Here is a 12,402-nt window from a genome sequence, read left to right as displayed (position 1 = left end):
GCCACTAGTTAATAACTAATATTATAGACCATTTTGAACATTTAATGATACATATTTAATATAGATGGATATTTAATTATGTATTTTGTACATTTAAAAGGGTAAATATATATTTTTTAAGATATAATTTTATTAGTGTGAAGAAAAAAAAAATATAAAAAAAATTTTTTTTTAGTGGAGAATTTTGGAAATAGAAAGTGTGCTATAAATCTTAATTAATTATTTCTTTTTCATTAAATTTAGTGCAAATTTAGGTAAATATTTTTATAAAATTTAATTTTGTCATAAAAATTTTTTTTATGAGTAGAATTTAAAAGAATAATTAAATGAATATTCAATAAAATATATTTTATTATTATATTTTAAAAGTTATATTAATTGAAATAATTAAACATTTAAAATGTAAGTAACATTTTATGTTAAATTTATTAATTAATCAGAGATCATTTTATATGCCTTAATTGATTCGATTATTTAATATTTTACGAAAGTTATTATATAGTTAACTAATAAATAATATATCCAAGAAGCATACTAATAGGTTATATTACAATTTATATAAGTTTAGAATTTCAAAAATATATTATTATGGTATAGTAAGTAAAATTATATAATACTACAGTATATTATTTACATGTTAATAATAAATAATATTTTTTATTTGTTTTTATTCATAATAATAAAATCTAAGATATTGTGGAATGTTTCCTTATTAATTTAGAAAGCTTCATAAAATTTTTTCTTTGAAGTCACATAAATCTTTTATTGTTCTAGAGTGTGCTCTTAAAAATATAAATTTTTATTTTTAAAAGAAAAAGTAGTTAATACTAATTTCTCATAAAGAAAATTAGTACTAAATTCATTCTGTAGAATCAATTTACTAAGATTAATTTACATAAATTAAAAGTTTATTTAAAATAAAGATAATATTATAAAGAGTCTAAAATTATTTGTAATTCATACTTGGATATAATAAATGAGTAAATTTAAATATACCTGTTATTTATTAGTATAATTATTTTATTACTTTAAAATTATTTAAATATCTTGTTAATAAATCAAGAAGGGATAGATATAAATGAGAATTCTAAAATTTTTATTATACACCTAAAATCTTATATTAAAAGATAAATTTAATTTTTAAAAAAATAGAATAAAATGTAATTTAGCACATAATAATATCCCGCATAGTATAATAAAAAAAAAACCATATTTTTCCCTATTTGGAGTTTATTGGATATACACAAGTTTTTCAAAAACATTACTGGAAATCACAGTGAAATTTATAATCATTTAAGTTATCTATGGAAATAGTTAGAATAATTTAAATAATGATAATGAAAAATCCATAATTAAAAATAAAAATATCTTATGATTTTTATAAGGGAAGTAAAATGAATCATTATAATGGAAATATATAAAAAAGAACAAATTATCTTTTCCCTTATCTAGTGACTAAAATTGAAGATAAAAATTCAAAAAGAACGTTTATTTCTTATAAAAATAAGGAAATTCAGATTGATTAATGGAAAATTAAATTGTTAAAAAATAAAACTAGGGAGATAAACGAAACAAAATTTAACAAATTTTATACATGTAACTAATGTATATAAAAGGAAGTCAAATGATAAACATTAATTGAAACCTAAAATTTATTTTGATATTTATGAATAACGCAATATTTCACCTTCTGAAATTATAAACAAAATATATTCAAAGATATGAGGATTTTAAGTTGAAAAAATTATCTGAAAAAAGCAACCTTAACTAATACTACTAGTTACCCTAAATAATGGAATATAGCTAATAAACTATATTATTAACTTTTTATAAAGTATTAGTGACTTACCCTAAAAGTAGTAAGTTCTAAATGTAAATATTGTAGATTATAATGAAAAAAATAAATTCTATTTTTTTTACTTTTGTGAACTATTTTTTTTGTTGAATTTTCTTTTTTCTTTTCAATTTATATAATTATCTTTTTTAAAAGAAATGAAGGATTTGATTTGCATTTCTATTTTTTTTTAGAAATATATTTGATTAATTCAAAATAAATGGAAAAAAATTGTTAAATAGTTTCTTATACTAAGAGATTTTTACATATAATAGGTAAGGATTTGAATTTTTAATATAAAAATAAGGTGATTTTTACTAATGCAAATAAATTCTTTTTAAAAAAATAAGTATTTAATAATGCATACCATGTATAAAGTTGTCTTATTTGAAGCATCAATACAATTTTTACAATAATTAAATTACTAATGCAATTATATATTCTCTTTATTAATTTTTCTGTTAAATTCTTAAACAACGATATCATTGAACTTTTTGAGATTTTATATAATAAGATTATTTTAGAGAGTTTCTATGCATGCAAGATAATTAATAGACATGCATGGAGACACATCTAAAGATGTATATAACAAAGTTTTATACTTAAAATCATTAAATATATTATCAAAAATTCATATTTTACAAAAAGTGTTATTCTTATAAATATATGAATAACAATAAAAATTAAAAAAAAAATTAATGTGCATTAAATTTTCTGAAAAATAAATGACTTTTAAGAATTTTCGTTTTAGATATAATTATTGGAAAATGCGATTAAAACTATGAAATATAAAACATATATATTTAATTTATGGTAATAGATAGTTATATAAAAAGGTATATAATTACTACGTGTATACCTCTTTATATTATAGTGAATAATTTTATTAAAGGAATAAAATTATATAAATTAAGGAAATTTATATCAGAATAAGCAAATAAAAAACTCTCTGAATGATCTTTATAAATTTGTTTATTCAAAGTACTATACAAATCCTTGAACAGATAATAATTCAGCACTCTGGATAAGTTATTGAACAGGTAATTAATAAACCAAGTATATAAAGAATTTCACAATAGAGAAATTTTGAATATACAAAGTTTATTATAAATAATAACAAAATAATCTAATGTAGTGACTAAATTTTCAATTAAGATAGTTTTTTTTTTATTTTATCTTATTTTTTGATGAATATTATCGATAAATTTTCAAAATAAATTCCCTAATTTCCATTTACTATAGTGTTTTTTACTAGGTAGTGATAATTAAATTATTAAACTTCTACTACCTCTTGATAAAATTATTCATAAAAAAGTGAGCTCTGTTAAGAAAATTAACTTATAAATAGTTAACTATGGGGTAGGTTATCATCACAAGTTAAAGAAATATCTTTAGAAAATATTATACTCAATTCACACAAAATAAAGACTTATTCTAACTGTATCATTATGGATTTTTTATTCAGGTAATTTAATTTTCTCTTTTTCCGCATTCTTATTAACTTACATTTTTATTAAATCTATATTACTTATTACTAATTTTTTCTCTGTATCACTCTTCTCTTTTTCTACATCAAAAAAAAAAAAAAAAAATTCAATTACTTTTTTCTCTAACCAAAAAATATGTTTTATCCTTGAGCAATATGCAATTGCAATAACATCTTTTACCACATCTTCTTTGTTATTTATAACTTTTTTTATATTTTCAGCAGTGTGTTGTAACCCTATTTAAATATTTATTTGTTGCTCCTAACTCTAAACATGGACCTAAATTCTTTTATATTTAAAAATAAACAAATGTCATCTCATTGTAATTCATCCAAAATTAAAATTTCGTACAAACTATATTTCTTATTATATGTTATTTACATATTTAAAAAAGATAAAAGAAAATGTTTTCTAAATCGCCAATTTAATTTAAGAAATATATGAATAATATTTAAAATACAATTTATTATATTAGGTTTCTAAAATTCATAATGTATATCCGTACATCTATAAAGTATTGAAATGCATTTACACTATTAAATTATATATAAATGTTTTATAATTGTTGTTACTCTAAATAAATATTTTTTTTGTTAAAAATTACTTCTAATATTTCTGTTAAAAAAAAAGAAATAATTTATACATGAAAAACACTTTTTTTGGGTTATTTTTTTTTTTTAATTTTTGTACATATTAAACATAATTAGAAGAATTTTTTATGATAAAATGTAAATTTCTAAAAAAAACTTAAATCATGCACATATAATTTTATTTTATTTTTAATTTGCATGCATACATAGCATATCAAAAACTTTACACTTAATTTTTAAATTTTATCTAGCATATCAAAAATTTTACGCATAATTTTTAAATTTTATCTAGCATATCGAAAACTTTACACACAATTTTTAAATTTTATCTAGCATATCAAAAACTTTACACATAATTTTAAAATTTTATCTAGAATATCAAAAAATTATTTTTGTAGTAATTTTTAAATAATAGCTTAAAAAAAGATGTTTTATAGCATACATTGGGGAATTTTTAATTAAATTATATTTGTAAAATTAAAACATTGAATATTTCATTAAATTGTGCTAATTTCATTTCAGTTAAAATAAATTCAGATGCATTAAATACATTGAAAATTTAAAAATATATTTTGTTAAAATACAGTAAAAAAATAATTAAAATATATAATAAAAATAAATATAAAAATAAAAAATAAAGAAACATTGAAAAAATATTTAAATAATAAAGTTTTAATATTTCATAAACAAAATGTATAATATAAATTATGAATATAAGAGTATTTTTTAGTTACATTTATAGAAGCAATTACATAATCTGTTTATTTAAAAATTTTTTTTTTATATCTCTATGTAAATTTTCGAAAAAAGAACGCGAGGTAAAATTTTTCTTTTTATATATTAGCTTTATCGAATATAAATTGTATAATTATAATTCATGCAAAGTATTATTAAAAAAAACATAATAGCATGAAAAAAGGAGAATCAATTAAACTAGCTTCTAAAACAGTGGAAAAAAATAGAAATAAAAGTAAATTATTTAATATGTGAAAATTGAAAAGTAAAAAGTTAAATATGTCACTATCATAACATTTAATTATGTGTTATAATTTGCTATTAAACAATAATGAAAAATTTTCTAAGAATAATATTTTTTCGACAAACCTTAGCAAAAAAATATATTCGTTTTTTATTTTTGTTTAGAAATGATTAAATGGAATAGTTATTTTTTTTTATATTATATCTAAATTTTATATATATTTTCTATGTTTATGAAAGAAGGGAATGTTTTTTTACTTTTATGATTTTATTTTTTTATTCTTAAAAATATTTAGACGTTATTATATTGGTTAATAAAAGACTTCATTAACCTTTTTGGAAAATAAAAGGACTAGTTAAATGAAGAATACGAAGTTGGTAATACACGCACACACAAAAAAAAACAATTGATGATTTTTTTTTGTCTGTACTTTTTTTTAAAAAATAGTACAAAGATTGTTAGGAAAAAATTTTTGATAAAAAAAAAAATGCAAAGATAGTCAGGAAAAAAATTGATTAAAAAATCAATTTTTTAAAATGTTTGTTACTAATAAATAAATAAAAAAAAAAAAAAAAAAAAAAAAAATTTTTTTTTTAGGGAAGGAAATGAAATAATTTTTGGTGATGAATTTTGTAAAAGAAAATTTTATACATATAACAATAAAATTTTCATGTAATTAATATTTGTATAATATTTTTATATTTGTACATAATTGTTTATGTTTGTTAATTCAGCAGCAATATATATTAATTGCTGTATGTAACTCATAATATATAAAATAGTGATTTACAATTAATTAATAATTAATGTTCAATAAGGATTTAAATTTTTAATAAAAATAAAGATTTATTTATTAAAGTAAATAAATGCTACTGAAATTAAAGAATGCTGAATGAAGTAGATTATGTAATTAAGGATCATTCATTCAAAGCATTTAAATATATATATATATATATACATCAAAACCGTAGAGACAACTCTACATGCTCTTTATTAATTTGTTTGTTTAGTACTCTAGCAAAGTTACCGAACACCCAATTAATAAATCATATATGGAAATGTGTATATATTAATGATGAAAAATTCTATTTTAATTATGATGTCTATTTAATATTTAAGGAATTCTGTATTATTATAACTTCAGAAGTATTGTACGTATTATAGATAGGTGCTTTTTTATAATCATTGCATTTTTTCTTTTGTTATTATTTTTATATTAAATTATTATATTTGTAATTAGTGTTGAGAATATGTATTATTTTTGTTTTGATTATTTTTTATATTTTCTAGTTGATTCATGGTAAATTGAACAAGTTTTTTATTAATTGATTTATTAGTTAACTTTTTAAATACTTTTATAGAATTTTAGATGGCTACATTAAGAACGAGCATATGTGGAAATTTCTACATTTTTTATTTATTATAATGGCATTTAAAAATAATTATGTACTATTTATGTAATTATGCTATAAAAATATGATAAATAAATTATTTAATTTTATTTTAGAAATTTTTTAATTAATGATATGTTAAATGAATGTCTAGAGTTATCTTTTTTTTGTTAAGAACTTATTATTATGTTTATATAGTTTATATTTAATATTTGTTACAAAAATTATTATTTTAAATAATTATATAGTAAAAAACAAAGTAAAATAGTATATTTTTTAGAAAAAAAAGAAAAATATAATACGAAAAAAAATTACATACTTATTGTTTTTTTTCTTTGTTTATGTACTTATGTATGTTTTAATGTATGCATTATAACATATTAAATTGAGAATATTTATTAAAATGTTGGTACTTCCACAAACACTTTGCACTAATTGAACTTTCAGTTACATTTTATTCCCTCTCATTAAAAGTTCAAAAATGTTAATATTATTCTATATTGAGAGTTAATAAATATGGAATTACTATTAATATTAAATATTTTTAAAGAATTATAAAGAACATTTGAAAGTATATAACACAAAAAAAATAGTGAAGGAGAATATGATTTTAGTATTTTTTTTCATAGAAAAGAAAAGTTTTTTTGTGATTTTTATATAATGAGATTTACAAAAAGTTAATTTGAATTTTCATGGTTCCTAAATAGTAAGACTCTATTGAATACGATAAAAAAAAGTTATTATAACAAAATAATATTTAAATATCTGGTATATAAATTGTGTCATCAACTTATTTTAAATAACATTTAATTATATAAAATAAGACATTTTTATGTGTGAATTTTGAAATTCGTACAAAATATACTCACATAAACATGTTTACTAAAAAAAAAAAAATATTTGCAATAAAAGTACATTTAAAAAAAAAAAATTGTCGCTCTAAAAGTAATTACTCCAAAAAGATGTAGATATATTTCATTATATTTTATTTTTTTTTTGTGTACTTATATAAAAAAACATATTATTTTTATTGTAACTTTGACTTAAAAATATTATTAATTTTTTTTTTTATAATGAATTATTATTATTATTTTTTTTTAAGAAAAAAGTATATGATATCATAAAAAAAAAATATATTTTTTTTGAGGACAATAGAATAATTTTTTATGAAAGATTAAAAATAACATGTAAAATGTGATACAAATGAAATATTGTATATATTAAAAACAATAGAAATTAAATGATGAAATTAATATTTGATATTAATTAATTAAAGAGAACAATTTATTAATATTTTAATTTATTAAAAAAAAAATAAATGGAGTTTTCTCCGCATGCTTTTTATTTGTTTGTTCATTATTAGAAAGTCATTGAACATATAATTAACAAATCAGTAGATTAAAATAAAAGAAAAAATCCTATTTTTATTTATAATTTTTTAAAATATATATAAGAAAGAAATACATTTATTTTTTTCAAAAATATTTATAGATCGAGGATTGAGGAAAATTGTTGACAAAAACCATCTTTGTAGCTAATTTTTATTTGAATTTTTAATAGAAAATTTTATCTGGAAGATTATAAAATTTCATGTTTATAACTGTTCTTTAATTAGTATATAAGTAATGTTATAAATCTATTTTAAATAATATTTTAATGAATAGAATGACTAAAAATATTTCGTGCATACTAATATGTAAAGACAATACACACACATAAATGAATACTCTAAAAAAAAGTAAGTACACAAAATGAATTTATACTAAAAAAAAAAAATACTTGAACAAAAATTAAGTATATGCAAAAAAAAAAAAAAATAAAAATAAAAACAATATAATAGATATATTTTATTATATTTTTTTTTTTGTGTGTACATACGGTTATATATTAAAAAAAAAAATTACATTTTTTTGCATATAACAATGGCTCAAAAAGAATATAATGACAGTGGTTTTATTATTTCTAAAAAAAATTTTTTATGATAGATTAAAAATATAATGCTAAAAATTACATTTAAATAACTTTGTATAAATTAACTAAAATAGTAATTTACTAATGTAATCAACATTTGATATTAATTGCCAAAAATAAATGATTTTTTTAATATTTTACTTTAATAAAAATAAGTAAATTTTTTTTACATATTCTTTCTAATATGCTAATTCATTACTAGTAAAGCTATTGAATGGGTAATTAATAAATCAATAATTGAGTTTGAGTTTTATGGATTGATTGTTTTTGTTAAACTTAAAGTAATGAGTTTTAATAATTAATTATTATTCATAATTTTATATATAATATAGTTTAATTAAAAATTGATAATGAAAATTTAAATTTTCAATAAAAAAAAAAAATTTCTACAAAAGTAAATAAATACCCTTTAAAAGGAATAAATTATCATTGAAGTAGACTACATAAATACATTTTAATGTTTTGTAGAATTTAAAATCATACATAAATTCACTAATTTGATAGAGGAATCTCTCTAGGTGTTCTCTATTAATTTGCTTTATAATGAAAAAAATTCGATGGATCAGCAATTTATAGACCACCTATGTGTATTTTTAAAAAATCTATATAAAAATACAAAATAGAAAATTTAAAATATGTATATTAAACAATAGTTTCTATAAAAATAACTAAAACAAAAAATATTCTTAAATATATAATTTTTACATTACATTCTATGTATTAGAAATTATATCCATTTTATTATTCTAATATTTATTTAAAATTAACGCATCTTTAATTTTTATATAATTTTTTAATATATATTTTAATTCTTTTATTTAATTTACTCTATTCTAACAAATATCTTTTTAAATCCACAAAGCATTTGAATGTATTTTAATTTAAATGAAATAGAATTTGCATTATTTATTTAAATTTACAATATTTTAATTTTACAAATATAATTAAAAATAGTATTAATGGAATGAATTATTTTTTTAAAACTATTTTTTAAAAAACTAATGTAAAAGTAGTTTTTTGATATGCTAGGTAAAATTTATATATTCTAGGTAAAGTTTTTAGTATGTCAGCATGCAAATTAAGAATAAAATTAAATGTGTACATAATTTGAGCTTATTTTAGAAATTTATATTATTAGAACTTTTTTAATTATAATTATTATAAATAGAGATTGAAAAAAAAAGTTAACTGAAAAAACATTTTTCAAATCATATTTTTTTTTTTTTTTAAAAAATATTAAAATAACTTTTAATAAAATAAATTTTATTTTAGTAATATAAATAATTATGCATTATTTATTTATTTAATTTTTTTAATAAGGTATTTGCATTATAGATATACAAATATACGTTATAAATTTTAGAATTTATTAAATTATAATTTTACGTTTATTTATTTCTTAAAGTGAGAACACAGGAAGTTTATTTATTTATTTTTTTTTTTTATTTTATATAAATATATAAATAACATATATACATAAATATATTTTATTTGAAACTTTAACCATGGTTGGATTACAAGAAAATAACCTTGTAGAACAGGGAGCCCCTAAGAGAGATGATAATACAAATTATATTTTGGCTAAAATGGATATAGAATTTGATATAACGGTAACAGTTCGTTATTTAGACAAGGTAAAGAAGGGAAAAACTGCTGAAGAAATAAGAAAAATTATAGAAGATCATAAAGCTATTGTTGAAGAAATTGTTGAAACTGAGAAACATGAACATACAAGATATAAGTCATTTTTACATGACGATGTGGCATATAGAGTAGCTGATCGCCTTAGTGACTATTGTTATGATGAACCACTAACTGAAACATATTGCGCAAAAATTATTAAAGCTTTTTGGATAGAGAAAGATGTAATTTTAAAGTATTTTAAGGAAGTGTTACCAAATAAAGGTGATTTAGAAAGAAGACTATTAATGAGTAATTTAACTTTAATAAAATCATATGTTATTAAAGAAGCAGAAGCTGCGAAGATTGATTTGTCCGAACGAAAATTACATAGTATATCAGTGAGATTGAGTAAGTTTATGTTCTTTACGAGTGCATTGAATATTATACCATCGAAAGACCTTCCTTTACATCCTGATGACGATAATCCACCACCTCATAATTAACTTTCTATGAATAATTTTTTATTTTTCAAATAATATTCAATTTATGAAAAAATTTATCAAATGATATTAAAATATGTTTTGCAATTTAATAATCATTACAATCTATTTTAGATAAATGATTTATTAGTTAACCTTTTTTTTCATGTCTGTTGTATTTAAAGTAGTTCAATTAATAAAGTGCATGTGGAAATAAATCTACTTACATAATACATGAAAAAATTAAATCTTAAAAATATTTTTGTACATTTAATGTAGTTATGTAATTTAAAAATGTAAAATTTATTTTAAGTAATTCATCTTAGTTTTTATTTAACTTTATAACATCACCTTATTATATATCTCATATAAAAGAAGTGAGTCTTCATTTAAATGAAGATTTCTTTTTTCTTTTAGAATGATAAATGAAAATTTATTTATTTTTTTTTTTTTATATGTATATTATATTATTGATAATTGTTAGAAAACTTTACTAGAATACTGAATCAATAAATTAATAAAAAGCATATAGAGTTACCTCTACTAATTTCATTTATACATTAAATTAATTCTATAAATCAGTAAAGTATATTTTTATAGTTTACTTCATTGGGAATTTATTATTTTTAAGAAGTAATTATTTACTTTAATAAAAACAACTGTATTTTTATTAAAAACATAAGTCTCCATTATCTATTTTTGAGTAAAAATATTTTAATTATAATGTTATGAATAACATATGCTCAAGTCATTTCCTTTTAACAGGAAAAAATAATTATCAAAGTATAAATACAAAGTGTATTATTATCAACAGATATTTTATATTGAAAATATAATATTTTCTCTAAAAAATATTTGAAGCTTTTCATTAAATATTAAAAAAAAAAAAAAATAATATTTAAAAGGATGAAAATATCTTATGAAAAAAAATTAATAATATAATATTTTTTTTCTTTTTAATTAAGGATTGCGCATGGCTAATTCTATATTTTCTATTCATCTATTATTATTCTCAAAAAACCAATGTTTTTTATAGAAAACACTAGGAAAATCATATAACTTTTACGTACATATCAATTCATAGTGAAATAAACATATCTGCATTACATTTCATAGTTTTAATCATTATTCTCTACAATTTTTGTGAAAAACTATATAAAAAAAGCATAAGCTTTTTTATATTTTTTTTTATTATTATTATAATTAAAATATTTATTGCATTTCTGGTTTATTAACTTCCTCTTCGGTGACTATGTTAGAGTACTGATTTATTAACTGAGTTTTCGATGACTTTGCTAGAGTACTGATTTATTAACTGGGTGTTCGGGGACTTTACTATAGTACTGAACAAACCAATTAATAAAGAGCATGTAGAGGTGTCTCTACTATTTTTGTATATTTATGTATATTTTTATTTGCTTTGAACGAGCGATCTTTAATTATAATATACTTCGTTCAGCATTCTTTTATTTCAGTAAGTATTTATTTACTTTAATAAAAATCCTTATTTTTATTAAAAATTCAAATACTTATTGAAGATTAATTATTAATTATAAATAACTAGTTTATTTGTTATGAGTTACATTCAGCAATTAATTATATTTCTGTTGAATTAACAAACATAAACAATTATTGACAAAAACAAATAAATTATATAAATATTAATTACATGAAAATTTAATTGTTATATGTATAAAATTTTCTTTTACAAAATTCATCACCAAAAATTATTTCATTTCCTTCCCTAAAAAAAAAATTTTTTTTTTTTTTTTTTTTTTTTTTTATTTATTTATTAGTAACAAACATTTTAAAAAATTGATTTTTTAATCAATTTTTTTCCTGACTATTTTTACATTTTTTTTTTTTCAAATTTTTTTTTCCTGACAGTCTTTGTACTTTTTTTTAAAAAGTACAAACAAAAAAAAAAATCATCAATTTTTTTTGTTTTTTGTGTGTGTATGCATGATCAACTTCGTATACTTCATTTAACTAGTCCTTTTATTTTCCAAAAAGGTTAATGAAGCCTTTTATTAACAAAGTACTGAACA

General features: G+C 17.9%; 1 protein-coding gene across 1 annotated transcript, besides 4 other annotated features; it reads left to right on the top strand.

Annotated features, from left to right (window-relative positions):
- The first annotated feature begins 1,382 nt into the window (after positions 1-1,382).
- Positions 1,383-1,837: a repeat region.
- A 3,521-nt stretch (positions 1,838-5,358) lies between these two features.
- Positions 5,359-5,948: a repeat region.
- Positions 5,949-9,757: 3,809 nt separating this feature from the next.
- PGAL8A_00180000 (gamete antigen 27/25, putative) lies at positions 9,758-10,378 on the top strand (the record flags this gene model as incomplete). The annotated part of the gene is made up of 1 exon (XM_028670484.1): positions 9,758-10,378. The coding sequence occupies one exon, from the start codon at positions 9,758-9,760 to the stop codon at positions 10,376-10,378; it is 621 nt and encodes a 206-aa protein (XP_028527232.1).
- A 1,280-nt stretch (positions 10,379-11,658) lies between these two features.
- Positions 11,659-12,214: a repeat region.
- Positions 12,215-12,384: 170 nt separating this feature from the next.
- Positions 12,385-12,402: part of a repeat region that runs on past the window's edge.

This window comes from Plasmodium gallinaceum, assembly GCF_900005855.1.
Source record: "Plasmodium gallinaceum strain 8A genome assembly, contig: PGAL8A_v1_68, whole genome shotgun sequence".
Taxonomy (NCBI): Eukaryota; Apicomplexa; class Aconoidasida; order Haemosporida; family Plasmodiidae; genus Plasmodium; species Plasmodium gallinaceum.
Note: the sequence above shows the minus strand (reverse complement) of the source record. Positions and strands in the feature narration are given on the sequence as shown.